At 52.1% G+C, this 24,711-nt stretch overlaps 1 protein-coding gene across 6 annotated transcripts in view; it reads right to left on the bottom strand.

Annotated features, from left to right (window-relative positions):
* DOP1B (DOP1 leucine zipper like protein B) overlaps positions 1–24,711 on the bottom strand; it is a 60,203-nt gene that overhangs the window by 33,999 nt on the left and 1,493 nt on the right. For 5 of the 6 annotated variants that reach the window (XR_009451737.1, XR_009451735.1, XR_009451736.1 and 2 more), the window contains exons 2-12: positions 23,797–23,979; positions 21,417–21,581; positions 11,123–11,304; positions 10,635–10,805; positions 8,109–8,298; positions 6,234–6,332; positions 5,825–5,948; positions 4,013–4,122; positions 3,678–3,792; positions 2,500–2,620; positions 1,139–1,258 (exon numbers count right to left, since the gene is read on the bottom strand). Coding sequence is in view for 3 of the 6 variants with exons in the window: in XM_059686417.1 (XP_059542400.1) it covers positions 1,139–1,258; positions 2,500–2,620; positions 3,678–3,792; positions 4,013–4,122; positions 5,825–5,948; positions 6,234–6,332; positions 8,109–8,298; positions 10,635–10,805; positions 11,123–11,304; positions 21,417–21,554 (1,370 nt within the window). In the remaining 3 variants the exon portion in view is untranslated. The remainder of the gene's footprint in view (positions 1–1,138; positions 1,259–2,499; positions 2,621–3,677; positions 3,793–4,012; positions 4,123–5,824; positions 5,949–6,233; positions 6,333–8,108; positions 8,299–10,634; positions 10,806–11,122; positions 11,305–21,416; positions 21,582–23,796; positions 23,980–24,711) is intronic. The other variant, XM_059686418.1, reaches the window with a different exon arrangement.

Genomic DNA, 24,711 nt, shown 5'->3' with positions numbered 1-24,711 from the left:
CCCTGGTCAGGGCACACGCAGGAGGCAACCAATCGATGTGTCTTCTCTCTCACATCGATGTCTCTCCCCCTCCCTTCCACTCTCTCCAAAAATCAATAAAAAAATATCCTCGGGGAAGGATTAACAATAAAAAATAAAAATAAATAAGTGTCTTGAATCTGCTTGTCTCCAAAACGGGTTCATGTTGATGTGAGTGTCATCAGTTCGGATAAGGGTGGTTCCTACCCACATGGGATCCACACCCAGAGATCTGGAACACTGTCAACAGCAACCATTCCAGGCTCCCAGCCCAGCCCAGAAGCCTGCTCCAGGGGAGGAGCCTGGCTGGAACCCGGCGCCGGCTGGACACCTGTCCACTCGCTACTCCCCGGAGGTCACCACCACCCGAGATTCTGAGCTGCTGTAATTCACCAGATTCAGAGTGACATGAAGCTGACTACAGTAGCTGAAAAATGAATGATTTTATCTGACTAGTTAGCCACTGATTTCAGTAGGGACTTAAGGAGACTGATGATCAAACACTGAGTCCAGTCACAGAGCCACAAAGTCAAGCTTCCTTCACAGATCAAGCCTCCAGAAGGCTGTGCGAGGAAAGCGGATTTATCAGAGCAACTAGGAGATGCACGGGGGGCGGGAGGGGGGATTGAGGGGGCTTTCTATACTTCAACTTTAATAAATGAAGAGGCTCCAGAATTGTGTGGCAAAGATGAAGGGAACCTTCTTCTTTTAAAAAAAATATATATTTTATTGATTTTTTACAGAGAGGAAGGGAGAGGGACAGAGAGTTAGAAACATCAATGAGAGAGAAATATCGATCAGCTGCCTCCTGCACACTACCCACCAGGGATGTGCCTGCAACCAAGGTACATGCCCTTGACCGGAATCGAACCTGGGACCCTTAAGTCCGCAGGCCGACGCTCTATCCATTGAACCAAACTGGTCAGGGCAAAGAGAACCTTCTTAATGGCAATGCCTTTTATTCTATTATAATCTTAAGTGAATTCTTTCCAATCGTGTACTCAGCAGAAACCACCCAACTTTAGCCCGTTACATGTCATCTGAGCACAATAAGCAGCTATGAAACCATGAAACCCTCTGCTCCTTCCGGAATGCTCATTATCCTGAACTGGACACTCACCTAAAGCAATCCTCAAAACGCCTCGTCATGTAGTCCCAGAGAAAGTCTGTGCTGAGGGAAGTGATCAGCAAATTCACCGTTTTAACAATCTCAGAGGCATTTCTGTTTTCTTTTATTGTACTGTAAAGGGAGAGGGATACTTGTAAATATATCTATGACAAGAACACCACGTCTGGAAAACAAATTCACTTTAGCATTCACAACTTATTTCTAGAGACCGACAAACGTGGTTTAAGATAAAAATGCTACTCACTGTTCTTCTATAGGAAAGAACATGTACAATGCCACCCTAAACACTCACTATGTCGGCACATTCTCTTAAAAATAAGCTTAAGAGCTTTCGTAAAAAAAAAGGGGGGGGGATGTAGAAAACCAGTTTTAGTCCCACTGTAGGCAATGAGATGCTCTACTGTTGAAATAACACGGCACAATCACGCAGGGGGACATCTGGCTGACACTTAAATGTGCATCTTCTGACTCAGAAATTGACTGTAGGGATTTACCCCACACAAAGCTTTGCACACAGGATCCACTGCAAGGTCATTAAAGTACTGAAAAGCGCCTCAGTGGTTGATCATCGGCCTAGGAACCAGGAGATCACGGTTCGATATCTTCGAGCACTGTTATATTCTACAATGGGCATGTACTGTTTTCACGTTCAGAAAACAAATAAACTACTCGGGGGAAAATAAAGCAAACGCTAAGAATTATTGGTACACTGACAATTAAAAAACCAGAAAAATCCTCCCATCGATTTAAATTTTCAATATACCCAGTGCCAATTCAGGCAGAAGGAAATTGTATCAAGAGTAAAGTAACAAGAGGTTGAACTATCTTAAAAAGAACAAAAACAGAAGGAAAAAAAGAAGAAAAACAAAACATAGGGCTGAGAGATAACTAGACACTTCGGGTCAACATGTCTGCTATCTCCCAAATCCTCCCCTCCCCCCGCCCTCAGGGTCGTGGAGCACGTGGCCTGGGAAGCCTGTACCTTGACCCCCAAACTCCTCATCTCCTGAAGACTCATGTCCCCGGCTCCCCTTCATGGCCTCCCCCATCAGCCTCCCCCCTGTAAGTCACTGCTGGGTCACCTAGCTCCGCCTGCCTCCAATGACCACTCTTCATGCTTGACCAATAAATACGGTCTGTGCTTCCCAGGTTAGGGCAGGGATAAGATGAAACCCCCTTTAGACTCCTCCCCGAATTCAGGCCAGTCACTTCACTCGGACCCACTCATCGTTACGATGACCTAGGCTGCGTCTCCTGTCCCAGATCTGCACAATGTATGGTAAACAACAGAGAAGTGAAATCACGGCATTTGGGAGGGAGGAAGAGGGGGAAGTGGGAGGCCCAGTCCAGACCTGGTCAGCAGACTCCCACTCTGCGTGTAGCTAAGCTGGAGATCGGAGCCAAGCGCGTCTCTGCAGTAGGAATAAAAGGCCCGGATGACTTCGAGAAACAAATCCCCAACCACCTGAGGCCCTGCAATGAAAAGTAAAATGGCCAGAGAAAGGTTAACAACCCATTTGTAAATCAGTAAATGACACTCACGAAATGTATTGAGCAAGCATGTCAAACTCATGGCATGTGGCTCTGGCCGTGAGTCTGACATGCTTGGTATAGGGTAACTCTATATACAGATGATTTATACTGTTTAAAATGCTCAGAAACTTACTTAAACTGTAGCAATGACAGCGTTAGCTGGGGATGAGCACCCCTGAAAATGGCCAATATTTTTGTAGAGCTTACTGCGTGCTGGACACTGCTCTAAGCCTTTTACGTCTATTAACTTATTTAATCCTCACAGCAGCCGCATGACCAGGTGCTAAGTTGATGTCCTGATTACAGGTAAGAGGACTGAGGCGGAGTTCAGGTAACATCAAGCCAGATTCTGCTGGGTGGAGCACGGCGCATGCATAATGTTTTGTTTTGTTTTCCTTGTCCTGAGCTCTCTTGTATTGTTAAAAATTTTTACTGAATTTATTTGGTGACATTGGTTAAGTATGCGCAATGTTTTATTCATTTATTTTTTTAAAAAAACTTTTTTTTATTGATTTCAGAGAGGGAGAGGAAGAGAGAGAAATATCAATTGAGAGAATCATTGATGGGCTGCCTCCTGCATGTGCCCTGCTGGGGATCGAGTCTGCAACCCAGACATGTGCCCTGACTGGAATAGAACCCTGAGCTCCTGGTTCATAGGTCGATGCTCAACCACTGAGCCCTGCTGGCCAGCACCTTTCTTGAAAATAAAACCGAAGCTCATCTGAGGTCTGACGTTTGAGGAAGACCTGTTCTTACAAAGTCGGCGCTGTGAGTGCTCGGCAGGCACCCACGCGACACGCACACAGGAGCTCAAAGGCTCTTCCTAACACAAATGTCCAAACCTCCGTGTGAGGCTTTTAAGTGGTGGCCAGACAGGATACCGGTACCCCATAACACGAGTAACGTACTTCAAGATTCTGAAATTCCAAAGGTTAACTTCTATTTGAAGGGAGTGCTGGCTTCCTCTCGCCGTGTTAATTCCCGTTTCTAAGAGTACCTATTTCCGGCTTGTCCAGCAGGCTGGTGAGGATGCGGAAGGGCCTCAGGTACGCGGCGTGGCGTTCCTCTGCGTCGGCGTCTGAGAACTCCTGGTGCAGCAGCTCAGCCAGACCCTGTGTATTTTAAAGCCACATGTGAGGACACTGCATACCGTGGCGCATGACATGACTGGCGGCTCTGGGACAGAAAGGAAACCGGGTGCAGCGCTGAGGACACAGGTGCTCCTGACCGGGCGCCAGCAACGCGCCCGACGCCTACTCTGAGGTCCCGCAGAGAAACATTCTGAAGCGCATGGTCAGGAATGGGGTTGGCTTCCCAGAAATGCTCCTTTACCTCAACTAGGAGGTCCTTGGAATATTTTTCAAAAAAATACGAGGACTGGTCTTGGGAAGAACTTGAGGTTTCGGATTCTGGCATGACGGTATTTCCTTTGATGTCTGAACCTGTGAAGAAACAAGCGCCATGAGCTTGAAGAGATCTGCACACAGAAAGAGCATCAGCCTGTGCAAAGGTCTCATGCTACGATATTTCTAAAGATAAAATTCCTCTGAGAGAACACAAACCAGATCCCCAAGACAAGGCACACGACCGCCCTCCCGACGGTGGAGAGCTAAGGGTCGGACAGACAGAATTACATCTCAATGGGCATCAATTCGGTTTGTCCCACGAATTCAGCCCGATTGTGTTTGACAGGAGTGATTACCAGGGTCTAATGGAGTATCATTTTTTAAAGCCAGTGTTTATTTGGACACCATCACGGCATCAAGGCATTCTCATCTGTGCGTCCTTCTGAACCCTGGGCAGGTCTGAGAGGTCCGCAGAGCGAGAGCAGCGTCCTCGTGGGACAATCAAAGAACCTGAAGCTCCCGGGGCTGCGGCAGGACACAGCGGGACCAGCCCCACTAGAGGGAGGGATGCACTGGGCAAAACCATCCTTTTGATAAAAATGCTTAAAGATTCACAGTGAGCCCTAACCGGTTTGGCTCAGTGGATAGAGCGTTGGCCTGTGGACTGAAGGGTCCCAGGTTTGATTCCGGCATGTACTTTGGTTGCGGGCACATCCCCAGTAGGGGGTGTGCAGGAGGCAGCTGATCGATGTTTCTCTCTCATCGATGTTTCTGGCTCTCTATCCCTCTCCCTTCCTCTCTGTAAAAAATCAAAAAAATAGATTAAAAAAAAAAAGACTCAGTGAAATCCTTCACAAGCTTCCACGCAATGACTTCTGAGACTTTCATAACCAGGGGAGAGGGAAGAAAAGGTCAGGGGCTTTCTGGCTGTGGTGTGGTAAGGTCTATGTGTTGGGGGTTAATAACTACTCTGTATGATACCATGTTGGTGGATACATGTCATCAGATATTTGTCCAAACCCACCGTATGTTACTACACCAAAAGCAAGCCCTAATGGGTGCTACGGACTCTGGGAGATGACACATGCCACCATAGGCTCATTAACGGTGACAGATGTACCTCCCTGGGGGGCACGCTGACGATGGGGAGGTGGTGCCTGGGTGGGAACAGGGGGTGTATGGGAAGCCTCTGTCCCTTCCTCCTAATTTTGCTGGGAGCCTAAAAGTGCTTAAGGAAAATGAAGTCTTTAAAATCATGAGTCTCGGCCAGTGACTTCCTGGACCCCGTCCCTGTGAACTGCCGGCAACAGTCAAGGGCTCCTTTCCTACAGTTCACAGGCTGCGAGGCACAGCAGCACCGCCTGGGTGCGCACGCGCCTGTTATCCAGGCGTCTCCCGAACATCTCAGGCCACGCGCACTCCCATCTGCACAGAACCGCCTTTCACACGCAGTCCACGTCTGCGGGTTTTCTCATAGCCTCGCCCTATGGAACTTCTCCATAGCAATGGCCTCTACTTGGATAAGGTTTAGCGGCAGTTTTCGCGGTATTCCAAGCTTTTTAAAGTGGAATTCGGTTCGAATTTTTTAAATCTCATGTGTTACCTCCCTGTTTTTAAAGTAACAGCTGCCAACCAGGCAGAGTGCGGTGGGGATGGCAGAACCCAGGCACCCAGGGCCACAGGCACCGGGTTATGTCTCCGCACGGGAGGCCTCGGACACGTGCCAGCAGATGGAAGTCTCTGCCACCAGTCCGCCCGGGAGGTTTCCCTGTACTTCGGTTGCTGTGCGTCGCAGTACCTAGCAGCCACGCGTACAGCCGTCTGTTTAGAGACATGTCTCTCCGCAGCAGGGTCTGGGCGGCAGCGGCCAGGATGCGCACTACGTCAGGTCTGAGCAGGGGGATGGCTCTCTCCTCGGAATCCTAGCGGAACAGGAAGACGATCAGGTCAGTGACTGACCTCCTGGCACGCGGCCCTTCCTCACTGGTCTCCAGAGCTTCCTCCTAAAAGGCAGTTCCCAGGAGCCTGGGGACAGCAGCTGCTACGTGATCAGCGTCCTCACAAATGTGAACAAGGACCTTTCAGAGGCTGAGAGCCAACGGCGATCACGGAGCAGCTGCTCACCGCCCGAGACCAACGCTGAGGTCGACCCTGCCCACCGCCTCCTCGGAAATACCAGGGACTCCTCCCTCATAACACCGACTCACCAGACAGGTGTACAGCGGGAAGAAGAAGAGAACTATTTCCAGAGTGTTTCTCTGCACCAGAACATTGGAATCCAACAGTGATGCGCACAAAGCCTTCACCTATAAACGACACACAACACAGATGTTTCATTCCCAAGACGTTTCATGTCATTTGCAAGCTACTCTTTGGTCACAGAAAGGAAAGTAACTTTCCCGGGAACTCGAAGCTGCCCTGTGAGAGCATGAGGGGCAGAACAACAGGTGTAGACATGGGAAGCCTGGGTTCGAGCTCTAGACGCTGGGGGCTGTGAGATCGGGAGGCCGGTCAACTGCAGCCCTCGCCTGCTCGTCTCAGAGCCAGAGGGCTTTGGACCACATGATCAGGTTCTGAGACCTCGAATTCTATGACTCCAGAAAGGAATGTCTTTAGGTTCCAATAGACACTTTTGGCTAAACTCAGACTCCGAAGACATTGTGTCCAATGGACTCCACACCCATTCAGTACCTGTTTTGAGCATCTTTTCTGAGCACAGAAGGTATAGCATAGTTGCAGAGTGGATGATCAGAGTATAAGACAAATGTCAATAAAAAGCTAGGAGAATTCAGCAGAAGAGAGGGAGAGACCTTTATTCTGGAAAAACCAGGAAGCTTTGTGGGAAAGCTCACAGGCAGGAAGCATCTCCATGGAGACCTCTGGAGAAGAGGGGCGGGCAGCGAGTGCAGGTGGGGACCCCGGGAGCAAACACAGCATCCCACCCAGTTTCCAGGCTGGGCTGGGCGGTGGCTCTGGGAGTGGGGGGCCGGAAGGGGAGAGTGAGGAATTTGGTGGGTTGGGAGCAGACTGTTAAGAACACTCTAGAGTTTAGACTTTGGGCAACAGAAGCCAGATATTTTTCACATAGTGTAGACATGAGCAAAGCTATGCAAACCTCTTAGTAATGGAAAGGGAGGGGAAGGGTAGGGAATGGGAAGGAGAAACACCAGTTAGAAGTTATGCTGTGGTCCGGAAGCAAGACTGCGGAAGTTGGAGCAGGACCGCGAGCATGGAGAGAGACAGACAGATGCGGTACCAATGGGCAGGAGAGACAGGACGTATTTATGAGGCTCTCCGGTGCTAAGCACAGTGCAGGGCGCCGTCATCAGTCTCTTCACTGAACCCTCGAGGGCCCGTGAGGAAGACCTATTATCCCCTCGCTGCAAAGAGGAAGGGGACTCAGGGTGAGTAATTCACACCAAGGTGCTGCCATTCTCGCAGCTGAATTCCATTGCCAACGTTTTCCGTTCCAAGCGTGGGTGCACCACTAGGTGGCGCTACACAGCAGGCCATTAAACACTAAGGTGCGTTTGGGAAAAGAGGCCAAGCCCTGGGAAGTTCCTGTGTTTTAAGGTCACGAGAAGGCGTGTCCCAGCCAGGGAAGAGAGCTGTCCTCGAAGGGGAGGGGATGGGCACCAGAGGAACCCCGACAGTCTAGGTGAGAGAGCAGCCAGAGATGTGGCTGGGGTGGGACCCAGGCAGTGGCCAGAGGAGGAGCCTCCCGGGCGGGCAGTGGACAGTGGGACGCAGGCAGAGGGGCGAGCAGGGTTTTATAAAGCGGCAGAGTCTGCGCAAGGCTCTCGGGAACGTCACCGCTAACAGTCTGCTGAGGAGCGGGGCCTCCTGCAGGGCCCCTCGCCTGTGAACAACACGCGTCCGAATATACACACTGCAATGCGTGTGTTAAAAACAAGCACCGCCATCCTGGGGTTCCTTGCACCTGAGGACACCCCCACCTCATCCGGCTCAGCTGCTCATCCTCACACACACTCGGACTCCACTGACGTCCCCCTGTGGCCCCAGTGACAGCCCGGGACTGCGTGCCCAGCGGCCGCCACCCCCAGCGAGAAGCCAGCACCCACCGTGAGCTGGTGGTCCGTCCCCAGCATGTGCTTCTGCTCCTTGCCCGGCGAGTCCCTGCTGATGTGGCTGACCACAAAGAGCGAGGCGGGCAGGCGGACGGCCGGGCTGGCCAGCACACTCCCCCAGAGGGCAGCGTAGAACACCTCTTTGCCGACCACCAGGGACAGGCGCAGGAGCAGGGCGTCTGTCCTGTGGACAAGAGATCACAGAGTTTCAGGGCTCCTCCCCCACGTGCCCACGCCTCACAGTGCTGCTCCAGGAAGAGCCCGGCTCGCTCTCCGGGCCGTGGAAAGCACTCTCTAAGCTGGTGCTCTCGTCTTTCTGTTTGTTCACCTGCCACTGCCACTGAATCTGCTAAAACACACACTTCCTGGGAGCTACAGCTTCCTGGCCTACAGGCAGCATGTGACAGGCCACATCGCCACAGCACCCAGGTCACCGCAGCACCCACATTGCTACAGCACCGAGGTCACCACAGCACCAGGGTCAAGGTCCCCGCAGCACCCAGGTCACCACAGCACCGAGGTCACCGCAGCACCGAGGTCACCACAGCACCGAGGTCACCACAGCACCGAGGTCACCACAGCACCAGGGTCAAGGTCACCGCAGCACCCAGGTCACCGCAGCACCAGGGTTAAGGTCACCGTAGCTATGCAGGTACTCACAGGCTCTTAACAAAGGAATGGGGTCAGGAGCAGTGTGCAGGCATCAGGGGTTAGAAAGGCAGCGTGAACACTAAGGCCTCACACTGGCCCAAATTCCCATTCCTCCGGTTCTCTTACCAGCACAAACCAGCAACACGACCCTGCGGGTTACCCGCCTGCCTGAGCCCCGGCCTACCTCACCCCCTTGCATTTCCGCCAACATGACACCGTGACCCACCACACCCCGCTCATGTCCTTGCACAGTGCTTGCTGGTGGTGTCGGCTCAATTCCGGAGAACTTTGAAGAAACAGCTGCCAAACTCTCTCAAACAGACACGGATACAGTGACAAAAACATCTTGTGCGATCGCCTCAATTACTGTACCCAGACGTCCGGTCAGGGATTCTAGAACCCTCGCCCAGCATCTCCCTCGGAGAGCTGGCACTGAACAACTTCTGGGGCTGCAGACACTGGGCTTGGCTTCCTGTCCCAGCCCATCTACTCAGTGGCCCAGGCAGCTTTACTCGCTCTGGGTTCAATGTCAAGAAACCACAGTGCAAGGAAAAAGTAGTGAACCCCCATTTCTCAACTAAGAGAACACACAGAAACACCCCAACTATTGACGCCCTTCTGTCATCCACTCTGACAGATTTTTTAAATGCAGGCCATTTTGGGAACTGGTGTTCATGTCAGACAATGGAAAAAGCACTTCACACACAGACATACATGCACCTGGCTGGTCAACATGAATGAGCCAGAACCTGTAGGAAGAGCCTGGGTCTAGGAGTCAAGAGACAGAGTCTGGTAAAGGTCCTCTCGCTGACCCCTCTGTGACCTTGACCTTTCACCTCACCATGGGCAGCCACCGGGCATGGTGGTCAGGCTTTGAAATGGCAGGGAGCCAGACTGCCTCCTAAGGCAGCAGTACCGAGTGACCCCACCCACAGTACACGTGATTCTCCACCAGAACGGAGAGCTGCACCCGCCCACTCCATGTGACAGCTGGAAACGGTCAGGCTTACATTCCTGATGGGCTGTCGAATCCCACACAGATCCTGGTGACTCAAATCACCCTTGGTCACTAGCACCCGCCCTCACATCGTTGATTGCTTGGTTCCCTTGGCTAGCAGACCCTGGATCAATTCCTTGATTCCACCCCTGCACGCCCCCTCCCCACCCCAGGGCAGCCCCAACACCAAGGCAAAGGTGGGGTGAGTAGGGACTGGCGTGGAACGAGTGGTGGGTGTGTAATCACATGAAAACTGTTGCCAGCCAGAGGTTTCTAAGCCTCCCGGTCGGGCTGCACGTGGGCCCTGAAAGCGATCACATGAGCAGAGGCTGCCTGCTCTATTCATGTGGGAAAGCCTCCCAGCAGCTCTCCAGAGAAGCGGGACACGGTGTACACTCCGCAGTCTGAATGGGTGTCTGCCCTCTCCCGCCGAAGCAGGGACGGAAACGCCTGCCGTGTCCGCTTCACAAATTTCTCCAAGTGCTGCTGAAAGCGTCCAGCCAGCCTGCTAAGCATCACCTTTTCACGCCCTGCCCAGCACGGAGACCTGGCCTGGCTTTCTTACTGGCAAGCAGCCTAGTGCGGCAGGAAGGACTCGGATCTGCCTTTCGTGGGTCAGAACCCCATCACTGTCACTCGGACTGAGAGACCCGGAAACCTTTCCTTCCTCCCCACCCGTAAAAGGTGTTCCCAGGAGAACACGGTACTCGGTCAAGCAGAGACCAGACCAGATATGTACACGGTTGGCCCCACTTCCACACCTGGCCCTGCTCCGTGCATCTCTGTACTTTCCCCCAGATTCTCCCACAAGACGCCAGCGGCTTGGCCCACGACAGCCTGGACGGGCGGAGCTGCGGTGCGCTGAGACCCACCTGTCGTAGATCTCCGAGCCCTCCTCCAGGCCGGGCAGCAGGCCGATGGTGAAGGCCTGCAGACTGGGCAGGAGCAGCCTCTGCAGTGGCAGGAAGTACTTCTCATACAGGCCCAGCAGCACGGGCCGCACCGACATGGCCGCGTGTGCCAGGAGCGGGAACAGCCCACAGCTTGGGGGAGAAGAGGCGAGAGGGTGAGTGAGACCCACTCAGGAGTTCCAGATGGGCAGCCACCGGCGTCCAAGCTGGAGATGCAGACCCCAGCCTGTCCTGAGATGGTCAGGACGCATGCCAGCACCGAGGGGGCCACGGGCCAGCATGCACCCACACCCTTAGAGAGGCGTCTGGAGGACGGGCTCCGGGAGGTGAGCCCTCGTCTCCTGGTGACCACTGCACACCCCTGAGCTCTGCAGTTTGTCACTCGCTGATCTTGTGAAGGAAACACGGGTTACCTGGATAATAAGGGGGCCCTGGGGAAGCTGGCGTACCTGTACAGGAACAAATCCTTGGCCAGCCATTTGGTGCCCACAATTTTAAAGATGATCTCATAGGTTTCCAGGGCCTTCAGGTGCACCCCACTGGGCAGGGCAGGGTGCAGGCACTGAGCCAGTCTCTTGCTGATGAGGAGCCGTCGTGGCAACAGGGAATACTTCAGGTTGCTCTGAAGAGCCTGGAAAACAAGAGAAACGCACGAGGAAGAAGATGATGACCATGGCAGACACCAGCAGGCCCATGTGGCTGTGAGAGACGAGACAGAACAGGAGAACAGAGCGACTGGACGAGGGCCTGGGGCACCAGCCAGGCTCCAGCACACAATGTCCGGGATGCCTCCAATGATGGGGAGGAGGCAGGCTCCGGGCTCGAGAGCCAGGGAAAGCTGGCTCCCTCCAAGTGACTCACTGTCAGGCCACATGTGAGCACCTGGGCATGGTGAGGCGTGTGCTTCCCTGGGAAGGCCCCGTCTACACAGAGCAGGCACACGCATTCCACGTGGGGCGAGGCCACCTCCGTCCCTGGGAAGACTGTGCTCCCTGGATGCCCCTGGCCCTCTGTCCAGGGAGAGGCGGAGTCTGAATTGCCCCTCACAGCCAGGTGGTGCCCAGAAGAGATGGGTGGGGACCCTCTCGGCTGTGACTCCTGGCACCTTCCCCAGTCAGTCCTCAGGTGGGACACAGGGCCCTCCTGGCTCCAGGGCTGCGTGTCCCCAAGCAGGACCCGGGCCCTGTCTGTGCTAGCGTATCCCTGGTGTGTGCTTACGGGGTGTGAGCCGTCAACGCTGACCATCCAGGCGCCAAGCACCATGGCCGGGTGAGTCCTCATGACTCAGGCTTAAAATACTGCGTGTCTGTCACTATGGCGGACGTACTCACACAAATATTTACTGAAGGCCGATAGGGTGAAGTCCACACTCCTTAAACCAGCCACTCGAAGGCCTCCACAGCGCGCCTCCTGCCACTTCAGCTTCACACCCTAACAACACAGCCCCTGGAGGCCTCAGCTGACCCTCGCTGGCCCTCTGCCCGCAAGGCCTTCCTTCCCACCCCCTGCTGATTCCTCACAAGAAACCAGCTCGGCGCCCCTCGTGGAGGCAGAATGGTCCCGGGACTCCCACATTCAGTTTCTCCTCCATGGGTTCCACGTGCTCGCCTGCCACCGACTTACAATGCTGTTCCAGCAATTGCCTGCCTAATGGTCTGACTTAGGCGGCCGGCCACTCAGAGGGAGCAGGTCTGTCTCCCTCTCTGCTGTCTTCAGCCCTCTGTACCTAAGCACAGCAGGCTGCCTGGAGGAAGTGGCACACTCGGCAATGCCAACTGCACTCTGCCCGTGAGTCAGAGCTGCTGGCCCCCAGACCATCTTAGGACACAACATCTTTATAAACAAACAAAAAGATCCCACCTCTAAAATAAATACTGAGGCTTCACAGGAGGTAAAGGGATGGGAAGGAAAAGGGTATTTTTCATCAGAAGCCTATAGTCTAACTTGAGAGTTCAATAAAACTACATTTTTTAAAAAACTAGTGACCTGGTGCACAGATTCATGCACACTGAAAGGAAATTAGAAGGTGGCTGGTGGGGCAAGACTGGGCCAGATGGGCTGGACACGCCCTGGAGCCAACCTCCCACAGTCTCTCCCCAGCCGCTGCACCCGGGGTGATGCCGTGGCTCAAAGGGCGTCTGCAGAGTGAGCTGTAGGGGGGGGGGAGGGGGGGCGGGGGTAGCGGTCCTCTGGCAGGTGGGGTCCCTTGGCCTGGCCTGCGGGTATCAGGCTGAAACCAGCTCTCAGACATCCCCCAAGGGGTCCCAGAGTGCGAGAGGGCACTCTGCAAAGTTACTGTCGTACAGGGTGTAGAACGTAAATCCAAGTGTGCAGTAAACCAGATTCGGGGCCGACAGTGCCCCAGCAGCAACATAATCCACGGCTAAAGGTAGAATTGCAGGGCCCCGCGAGGAATCGAGCTCCCTTCTCTCTAGTTTTGGGGTGCGTCACCCGAGAGAACCACTGCTGCCAAGTCACTGCAGCTTGGCAGCTCCTGCATTGAGTGTCTGCCCCCTGGTGGTCAGTGTGCATCATAGCTACCAGTTGGACAAACACTTAGCATGTTAGCCTTTTATATACATAGATAGATAAGCTATTGTGGCTGAGTTGGTTGATCATCATCCTGTGCAATGAAAGGTTGCCAGTTCAATTCCTGGTTAGAGAATATGCCAGTTTCAGGCTCAATCCCAGATAGAGGGCTTGCAGGATCTATGTTCCATTCTCACATCGATGCTTCTCTCTCTCTCTCTCTCTCTCTCTCTCTCCCTTCTTTCCTCTCTCTCTAAAAATCAATAACAAATCCTTAAAAAATAGATAAACTAGAGATTTACCTTGAAACATTATTTTTCAGAGTCTAATATCTTAAAACAAAGGTAAAGCCAACAGAATATTTACATGTGCTTTAATCCAAAGAATCCCAAAAAACAAACAATGGAGGGAGGAGGTGATGGAAACGCATGCTGTTGGCTTTGCCTCCCACATGCTCCCCTTCCGGGGCCGGGGATAGAGCCTGCAAACTGGGCACATGCCCTGATGGCGAATCAAACCCCTAACCTCTTGGTTCATGGGATGACTCCCAACCAACTGAGCCACACTGGCTGAGGTCCAAATCTGACCTTTGCTCTGTGAGTTCTAAGGTCACCTGAGGTGCAAAGGAGACACCTAAGTGTCTGTTTGCCTTGGGCTGTGCCCACCGTTAGGTCTCATTTCTCTGCCCTCCTGAGCCTAGACGAGGCAGCTAGACTCACGCTGGCCAGTGAGGTGAGTGGGGTTACTCGTGGTACTTGTGGCACAGGCTTTAGAAGTCATATTGGATGAAAATTTTTCACATCGTAGGACCGGAGTCGGAAACTCTCTGTGCAGAAGACTCGGAATGCTCCCGGCCCTGGACTCCCCAGGCTGCGCTCCTGCTCCCAGTGACAGCACACGGAGGAAACAGGGTTGTGGCCCCCCTAAAAACACATTCTGCGTGAGCAGCACAAAGCAGCATCCCCAAAACATGCTTGACGCAGAATACACCCAACTCTGGGTGTCATTAAGGAAAGGTGCTTTCTCCCCATAACCCTGTGCAGCTTGGGGCAGGGCCAGTGAGGGAGAACCAGCTGCTATGACTGAATTTTTCTTCTCTCCCCCATGCCAGCTGTTGCAGAGGTTCCCTCTCCCCCTGCCAGCTGTTGCAGAGGTTCCCTCTCCCCCTCCAGCTGTTGTAGAGGTTCCCTCTCCCCTCTCCAGCTGTTGCAGAGGTTCCCTCTCCCCCTGCCAGCTGTTGCAGCCCTGACCCTGCCTTTCTCTTTCCAGGCTCTGTCCCCTCACTTTGCTGGGAGGACCCTCTCCAGGGAGAAAGGCATAGAGCACGGTTCCATTGTTGGGGGAAGTTCCATTGTTTGGGTTGTGTTTTTCAGGAAACCAAAAACCCAAAGTGACTGGTCACTGAAAAATGATGCATATTAAAAACATTTTTTGAGACATGTTCTTCTACAACTATAGGATAAATATCTCAGGAAAACAAATTAATTGGGAAGGAAAAAAGGGTCATGTTTCCAAAATCACTTTTTAAACATCTAAACAGAAAGGAGAAACTATAATTAAACAGGAAATTAAACTTCCTTGTTTCTTTCGCTCATGGACTATACTAGTTTAAAAGTATTGCTTGAGCTATCGTTAAGGCATAATTGCAATATTTTTAACCTCACCGGATTCATGGGCTCAGCAAAACAAAATAATAAAACACAAAATAAAAGTTTGAAAAAATAGGCTGGACCCACACCCGAGCTTCACTAACAGAGACCAGGAAGTGTCTTACTGGCTCCACCCAGATGGCATCTCTCATGTTGATTTACTGTGACACAGTCTGACCCTCTCTGGGACTTGTAGCCGGTCCAGAATGGTCGTGGGAGAAACACCATAAAAACCCCAAAGGGTAGACCATGGGCTCAAAAAGTAATTCAATTCACTTAAAGTGATTCAAAAGCTGATTCAGTAAGTTTTATGTTGTGCATATTTTACCTAAAATGGTTAAGATGATAAACTGTACGTGTATTTTATCACAATTTCTAAAATGTTAAAGGTAGTTTCACAACATGGGCGGGGGAACTGTGTGTGATTGTAAGCTGTGTTAGCCTGTGAAATGAAATGGCAAATGTTCCCTTTCCCTATTGAGAGCCAAGCACCCAGTGAGGCTGACTCAAGAGCGCCAGGTGCTCGTCGCCAGTTAAAAGCATCTCCATCAAGCAAATGGCAAAACACCGCCTGGCTTCCTTCTGGAAGTCAGCCAGCTTTATAAGGATGCTCGTTTCCTGCCGCGAAAACAACGCAGTACAGTACGTGAGTAAGACCGGCCAGGTGGCAGCGGCTGGAACAGTCATTAAGCATTTGCCACGGGCCTTCCCTTCCAGAAAGAAGGGCAACAGAACAGGACTGGCCAGGGCCTCCCACATGAAAGGAGGCCAAGCACCGACGCTGAGTGTGGCCTGCCTCCCCTGAAACGGCAGTGGCCTGGCCACCTTGCCAGGCTGGGTGAAGTGGGGAGTGACAGCTGGAGAAAAAGGCACAACATGGGCGGGGACTCACGGGCAGCCAGTGAGGTCAGCTCTTGTTTAACTGGGGGACTGACAGTGTTCAACTCCTCTGTAAACGAGGAGCTTCCTCCTCCGAAGCGTCACCGTCACCGTCACCGTCACCGCACTGCAGCAGGGCACCCAATCATCAACTCAGCAGGTTCCGACAGCCACCCCCAGATCCCAGGGGCACTGAAGCCCCAGCAGCAGCTCAGACAGCTGCGTCAGAATACACTGTTTCCTTTTTAAAACTCTTCTTTTGAATCCGCTTTACCTTGTCGCAGTGAATATTGACTTGCACTTTCTGGGCAAACACCAGGCCAGGCCGCAGAGGCGGGCACAGTGTGGTGGACGTGCAGCTGGTACTAAGCATCTGGACGTACCACCTGCTGGAGCCCCGGGCCTGGCAGCTCACACTCACTTGGAGCAGTTCAGCTGCTGGCTGGCTGTGGAAGGGGCGCTCTGCTGGTCTCACTTGGAGGAAGAACCCAGAAAGGCAATACTGGGAACACCATGGGGGACACGATGGGGGATACGGGGCCCACTCTCATCAGCTGTGCAGCCGTCACAAGCAACCTGACCACCCGGCTTCACACACAGAAAGAGTGCCGTCACCTACCACCGGCAGGTCGTGGGGGTTAGACTCGTGCCGAGTGTCATTCTGTCTGCACTTGCCCAGTGTGTCAGGGCTAACACTGAACACCCGTGCATGCGCATGCGCGCACACGCACGCACACACACACGCACACACGACAGGAGCGCCATGGCCCCCCAATCTCCTGGTTAAGATACCGGGGAAGCGACACGCTGTCTCACAGACCACCTACAGCACAGGTTCCAATTCTGCTCTTTATTCTGTCCCTCCAGAATTTACTACAGCCTGCAGACTGTAAAAGCCACTCACCCTCACCACGGTCACCCATGTTCCCCGTCTTCCTATGAAGAAACACAGATGGCTGGTGGCACGCTTTCCATGTCCCCAGGCTTACATTTCACTCATTTCTCAGCTGCTCAGCACTCCCTGACATCCACACCCTCACCCCTGACCCCCATGTGGGCCTCCCAGCGGCCCTGGCTCAGCTGAAATACTGCCTGTGGGGCTGGGAGGCCTCAAGCAAGTCTGAGTTTCAGTGTCTTCATCAGCCTCTTGACCTGACCCTTGTAGACTACAACACTGTTTCTATTTGCATTTAGATGTCTTACTTATTCATCACTAATTTACTCACTGAATTTCTGTGCTCATGCAGGAGTCCAAGAAATCTAACCATCACTACTAACAAAGCCTTAAGAAAATTCTTTATTCACATCAACTCCTAGCAAGTGTCCTTTTTAGTTTTCAGGTGTCCTTTTTATTTATTTATTTTTCAGAGGTAATCACTAAGGCTTGCTCCCCCCAGCGCCTTCTCAAACCCTCTGTCCAGTAACTGATCTGGAGCTGACACTGCCCGCTGCCACCCGGACACTCCCAGGCTCGGGCTCACCCCCAGGCATCAGCCTGAGGGGTTCTCCTACCAGGTGAGACAGCAATCACCTTGCTCCAAACCTTTCTGGAAGCTCCATGGCTTCCTGCCCTCCCAGAACAAAACCCCAGACCAGCCCTGGTACCTCCTCCCTCCTCTCCTGTCACCTCTCAGCCAGCCACGCCCTCCCCCACTGCACCTTGGACCCAGGCCCAGGCCCCAGATGGCCTCCCCAGCAGCTCACTCACTGCATCCAGGCCTCTCTCTGCTCAAACCTCAAATGTCACGTTATCAGAGCCATCTCTGTCTAACCTAGCACCCATCCTTCTCCCTTCCTGGTTTACTTTCCTCTTCGCTCTGAGCACATTTCTGTTTGCTGCCTGCCTCCTGCCACCACCGCCCTGCGCCCTGAGAGTAGGAACCCCGTGTTGACTGCTGTGTCCCCAGCACCCAGGTGTTCATGCCTCGGTCCTGTTCCTCTATCAGTCTGCCAGGCCTGCTGTAACAAAGCACCACACAGCACGCACAGCAACAGAAATGCGCCCGCACAGCCTGCAGGCCCGAAGCCCGAGGTCCCGGGGTGGGCAGGGCTGGCTCCTCCCGAGGCCGCGGAAGGCTCTGCTCCAGGGGCCTCTCTCTGGAGTCAGCTGGTAATCCCTGGTTCCTCGGCTCATCGTTGCATCACCCAGCCTCTGCCCTCATCCTCACATGGTGCCTTCCCCACATGCGTGTCTGAGTCCAGATTTCCCCTTTTTACAAGGACACCAATCACACTGGATCAGGACCCACCCTAAATGACTTCATTTTCACTCGATGTCCTCTGTAAAGACCCCCTTTCCAAATGAGGCCACCTTCTGAGGTACTGGGCGTGAGGACCTCCATTTTTTTTTTTTGAGGATATAATTCAACCCATAAAAATCACAGCCACATGACATTGGGCACGTGAATCTTCACCAGTAAAACAGGGCTAATAATTGCAGCCACCTCACTGGGATGATGAAGACAGTGCCCCTCACACAAAGAGGTGAACCCTGTCCCTTCTGTGAGCCTCGCAGGCAGCCAGGGTCTGAGTCCTCCCTCTGCCACTTGCTGGCCATGACCTTCACAAGTTGCTTAGACTGAGACCAATGTCAAGACAGGCTGTGAGGATTACAGTAACGCATGGCAGGTCCTCAGCACACGGTACGCTCTCTAGGAGTGTCACCTGTCACAGGCAGGGCTGAGGTAGGGACAGTGTCACCCTCATCCCACCGATTTCTTGTAAATTTTTCACGGGGGCTGTTCCCACTCACTGCCTAATCACAGCAGCAGGACAGAAAGCTCGAGCAAAGAGGACACAGCAGTGGGATTAGAGGACTGGGTACCAACTAGGACAAAAACTGGTGTTTTTAAACTTTTATCCAATACGACTCACATCCAAATGCCTTCACACATCTACCTGATCACACTAACCCATCCCAAAGTGACCCCTTCTCCCTGCCCACCCACGGAGCCAGCTCCCCCAGTCTCCCCACCCCATCCTTGCCGCACATCTTTGCATCTCCTCAAGCTGAAGACCTGGGAGAAAGCCTGGGAGTCGCACTTGGCTCCTCTTTTTCTTACACCCACACCTTATCCACAAGGAGTCCCGTTAGCTATTCCCACCAAGTCTGTTCGGAATCCACACCTGCCCCACAGCACCACCTCCTACGGGAACAGCTCTGTGGTGTCCCTATCTCTGCCTCCCCGACCCCTCCCGCCTCCTGACCCGTCCTGTTTCCTGCCCCAGGGAGCAGCTGGAAGTGGTTCCAGCAAACCAGGCGGAAGCCAGGCCATGCCCTCTGCTCAGCTCCCAGGGCTCCCTGCGGACTCGGTGGCCGCTGTCAGGCTCGCTTTAAAGGACCTACAAGACCAGGAGGCCTCCCCACCCCTTGCCGCTGTGGCCTCATGTCCTATGCTCTCCCCATCCCTCGCTTGCTCCGTGGCCGCACTGGCCGCAGACATGGCACAGCCTCGGAACTTGGTCAAATGGCACCTTCTCGGCAAGGCCTTCCTCGATGAACCCATTTAATATTGTGCCATCCCCCCAACACTTACTGTCTCCTCCCTCCTTACTGTTCCCACAATACTCATCCAGCTAAGATCCCAGGTATTTTGTTTATCGCCCAGCTTCCCCTTTGCTCTCTGCTGTACCCTGATACCTAGAACAGTACTGGCATGTTGTAGGCGCTCAAATACCTATTGAATGAATGAATGAATGCCCAATGCTTGAAAAGCTCCTTAAAGAAAGGTTGTAACAGCCCTAACCGGTTTGGCTCAGTGGATAGAGCATCGGCCTGCAGACCGAAGGGTCCCAGGTTCGATTCCATTCAAGGGCATGTACCTTGGTTGCGGGCACATCCCCAGTAGGGGGTGTGCAGGAAGCAGGTGATTGATGTTTCTCTTTCACCGATGTTTCTAACTATCCCTCTCCCTTCCTCTCTGTAAAAAATCAATAAAATATATTTTTTTCAAAAGAAAGGTTGTAACTATACTTGATAACCTGCATTTAAATTCCACTCCTAGGTATATGCCCTAAAGCAGGGAGGACAGGTGCTCAGACAAAAATTTGTATACAAATGCTCATCGCAGCACTAAACAGCCTCAGGATGGAAACCTAAAGGCCACCGACGGCTGCACGGATACACAAGATGTGGCCTGTCCTTACTATGGAGTGTTATTTGGTCATGAACAGGAATACAGTACTGATACATCTTACAACTTGGATGAACCCTGAACACATGCTAACTGCAAGAAGCCAGACACTAAAGGCCACCTATTGTATCATTCCGTTTCTCCGTGTCCATAGACACAGAAAGCATCTCAGAGGGGTGGGGGCGGGGCAGGGCTGGGAAGGATTTCTGCTGGGGATGGTGGAAATGTTCTGGAACTAGACAGTGGTGATTCACCACATCGTGAATGTACTGAAATCCCTTTAACAATACAGTCTAAAATGGTTAATGGTAAATTTTATGTTAGGTGAATTTTACCTCAACATAAAAATAATGAACACACACCCTCCAAAAATAAGTACGCTATCTTTAGATTGCAGGAGAGTCGAGAACTAAAACGTCGAAACATCTGGAAGAACCTGCATACACCTAAATCCTACCCCAGCGCCTCTCCCTTCCCCTGACAGAGGAAGCCAGCTTCAGGCACGACAGCGAGTGTGGTGTCAGCTTGGGAATTCCTGAGCCAGCACCCTCAACCCGACTCCCAGGCTCTTACTTGCTCTTTTCTGACATCTGTGCATCCAGCCAGCGCCCAGCCGTGACGACCACAGGTTGTAAATATACTTTGCAGGACACACACAGCTTCCGGGCACAACCTGTGATCACTGCCTATGTGCGTGCCCGACAGCCCCGGGGAGTGCGGGGAGCTGCTCTGGCAGCCGGGTGGACCGCTGCCAGGCACTGCACCGGGATCAGCCTCTGGCATTCCTCACTCCCCGCCTATGCCTTGAAGAGGTAGATGGAGAGATCCTTTCTCTTGAGTGAGGTTTGTCAGAGTCCCCAGTGTCGGCGACCTGGGGACTGGAGAGCTGCAGAGTAGGGAGGGGCACCCCCAACTCCCACATAGCACTGGGCTCAAAAGGCAGGTATCCCAGCCAGGAGTCCTGGCCCCACAGCCACGGTGCCCAGATAAGCTCCGCCTGTGGTCACATGGTCCTCTGAGCGCTTGGCCAGTACTGTGCCATCCCCCTTCTGAGCAGCATGGGAAAACACAACGGCCCCATCACAGCACACAAGGTCAAGCCCGCACTTGACCAGTTCGGGTCTTCCTAGGCCTGACCTCTTCTCCTCGTCCAAACACACACACAGTTTCCGGGTAGATTTCATTATTTATTTCATCCTTTGCTCTTCCAGGAGTTACCAATCAGCAGAAAAATGGTCAAGAGTAAACCAAAGCCTGACTGGTGTGGCACAGTGGTTGAGTGCTGACCTATGAACCAGGAGGTCACGGTTCGATTCCCAGCAGTACAAAGAGAACAATCCATCTTTGAGTAATTGATTGGGCAATTTCATTGTTGAGAAAAGACTGGCTATTCTACTAATGTCCACACTAATGCTATGCTCAGGGAAAAAGCTGGAAGGAGGGATGTGCACTGACTGGTTAACAGTGACGTAAGAGTAAGACAGTCCCTTAGGAAAGTAAAAGGACAGCAGTGTCCCGCCTCCACGAAATCCAAACGCGCTCCGCCCACATACCTTGTTGAGCTTGCCCAGTGAAGAGATGAGATCCGCCCATTCACTGGAGGACTCAAAATTTCTTAAAGCCTTTTCAATCCCTGAAGAGTAATTTTTGTATCGGTAGTCATGTAATAGTTCCTGCTCTTCTGGATCCATCTTACATTCTCACAGCAGAGAAAGTATCTAAAAGCGAATCAAAAATAAACAAATGAGGCAGTTATTCAAGGACACACATCGCACCTAGCCCAGAGCTACCGAGGACAGGTGTCCGTCCACAAACTCCCGGAATAGGTGATCCAATTCAAATATTTAGCAAGGCTTCTGGGCCAGGCACTATGGTAGATAAAAGATAAACAGTTCCGGCCTCCTGGATTCTGAGCGGGACAAAGGGACGGAGCAGGCAGAAGCAAGATGCCAGGGTTTTCCTTCATTGACAGAATAATTCTAGGAGGGAAACTTACAAATTGGATGACGCAAGTTGTTCCCGATGGGTAACTGTGAATGCAGATGGCCCCTCCGATTGTAGGGCGTTTATAAAACCTGAGGAAACAAGCTTTTGGGCAGTGCAACCCTCTACAACTAGACTAGGACAGAGAATTGGAAATATTCTTGAAGAAAATCTGGTGGGGGGAAAAACGTTAAAAAAAACATGAGATGTAAGAGTGTGGCGTCTGACAGCCTGTCCAGTTACTAAGCTCCAATCAATCACCCACCAGGTGCTGCCCTGACAGCTTTAGGCCAGAGTGTAGAGTCTGCATGTAGGGTGGTTACACCAGGGCCCAAGCAACCCTCATTTTATTCTTCTTGCCCTTGAATATTCCTGTGGTTAGAGCCATTCATTATGTATGAACCCCTGCAGCTATTACAAAGCCCAAGCTGTAGCCGATCTATTCCCAACTCCAACGGCGTCCCTTTATTTTCCCCCACTGTGACGAAGGGAAACCGAGAACAGGCAGTGCTGCACTGACCTGACTCTGTGTAAGCACCCTCACTTATACGATGTAAAGTACACAATACACATACGGGCCTATGTCGTTCTGTTCTTACTCATTTAAAAATCTGATAGCGTGTACTGCTGATCTATGAAGTGTTCTATGTTTACGACTTCAGGGGCTCATAGGTACGAAAGGACACCCTCCCTCCCACACCCCCCGCCAGGTCCAACCCCAGGGCCGGGGCAGCTCTGTGTATTTGTCTGTTCTGTAGGCTTACACGTCCAGAATCCTGTAAGGTTCCAGGCTGCCTTTAATATGTACATTTTGAAATAAAAATATTTCCTATTAAAAATATCTGAAAGTCAACCCATCAGTCTATTCAAACAAATTAGAACTCTGGGAAGTACTCGACAAGATATGGAAAGGTTGGCATTCCTGGCACCAAGCCTTGGGTCCTCTTTCTTTCTCTCTTTATCCTCAGTCATCTCCCCATTCCTGTAACTTACAAATATGATCTTCATGCCAGTGACCCCTGGATTTATAACACCTGCCCAAACCTCCCCTCAGATGTCCAGGCTCATGTAAATGTCCACTGGACCCCTCCACCTGGAAGCAGCACAGGTGTCTCCAACTTAGTGCATCCCAAACCAGACTCTCAAGTGTCCCTCAGCAAAACGTGGCCTCGCCACCTTCACTTACTGGCCCCGGTGAAGGGCCGTATCTCCCAGTGGGCAATGAGAAGGAGCAAAGCACTGGCACGGGCGCAGGAAGGATGAACTTGGGAAATGCTCGCTTAGGGGAAGAAGCCGGTCACAAAGGCCACGTATGATTCCATTTGTGTTAAATGCCCAGAACAGCTGAATCTATACAGTCCGCAAGTAGATTGGTGGTTGCCGAGGGTGGGGAGTAGGAACAGGGAGTAACTGCAAATAGGCACAAGGGATCTTTTTAGGGAAGTGGAAATGTGCTAAAATTGGATTATGACCATGGCTGCACAACTTTGCAAATTTACTAAAAATCACTGAATTGTATACTCGAATGAATGTTATGCTATACCTCAATAAGGCTGTTTTCTAAAAACTCTTGATTCTATCTGCTCAGCATGCTCCTTCCTCAGAAAGTGGCTCCCCATCCACGGAACCTTTGACATCATTCTGGACTCTTCCTTCTCTTCACCTGCCACACTCACCGCCCGTCCAGTTGGCTCTTCTCCCTAAACACCTGTGGACTCGCTCTCTTTCTACTGCACCTCTGTGCACGCACCCCTCTCTTGCAAGCCTGCAGAGGCCTCTGAACGCTTCCCTTCACTCTGGCCCCCTCCGGTGCACTTTCACACAGAGCTCCAAGAATCCTCTTCACGTGAATTAAAACACGTCCCCATCACATGTAAACTCTTCCCATTAAACTTACAATAAATCTGAACTCCTCCCCACTCACCACAGGGCCTATATGGCTCCACCTACCTCTCTCTTCAGGACACTCTGCTTATCCTAAGACGGACTCCCACAGGGGTCCTTGAAGTCCACAGGTATGGGTGGCCCGTTAGCAGGAAGAGAGCCTTGTCAGCGATCAGGTGTGTGCTCAGGGCAAGGAGGGTGTCGGCCAGGTAAGGGCAGGTAACTGGAGCAGTTCAATGTTATGGTTGGCTATATGAAGAAAGAACTAGTCAGTGTAACTAAGAGCACAGGTGAGAAGTTTGGAAATAGTCATTCAAGCAAGCTCCTTTATTTCAAAATCTGGGGCATTCAATACTATGCATTAAGGAAGTCTTCTGGGTGGGCTTGGTAAATCCATCATTTATGTTTGCATTTCTCTCATGTAACACACAAGAGTCCTGGGACCTGGTATCATGGGCCTCCAGACGAGGATGCTGGGAATCAGGCCCTCCAGAGAAAACTGCCCCGTCACCGGGCAAGCAACTGGCAGCATCAGGATCCCAGCTCAGGCCAGCTCAGAGCCACAGAGCCGAGCCCTCACTACGTTATGCTACAGGTAAAAGGAAGAGTTCAGCCCTCAAAGTAACTCTTTTGATAATGATCTTGCAATCTAGCCTGAATAACTTTTCTGTGCAAGACTCGCCAGCTCAAACTGGTAAGAGTTCTACAGCCCACTAACAAATAAACAAAAGGCTTGTCACTTACACAAGTGTATCTCACCAGATGTATCTGCCTGAACATCTAAAATGTCAGCAGAGAACCTCTCACCTTACACATGCTTAATTTATTTAAAAAAACAAAACCAAATTCGCCCAGCTGGTGTGGCTGGTGGTTGAGCACTGAATATACCAAAAGGTCACTGGTTCCATTTCGGGTCCAGGCACATGCCCAGGTTACGGGGTCAATCTTGTGAGAGGCAGCCAATTGATGTTTCTGTCTGTC

Source organism: Myotis daubentonii, chromosome 3 (genome assembly GCF_963259705.1).
Source record: "Myotis daubentonii chromosome 3, mMyoDau2.1, whole genome shotgun sequence".
NCBI classification, from domain to species: Eukaryota; Metazoa; Chordata; class Mammalia; order Chiroptera; family Vespertilionidae; genus Myotis; species Myotis daubentonii.
Note: the sequence above shows the minus strand (reverse complement) of the source record. Positions and strands in the feature narration are given on the sequence as shown.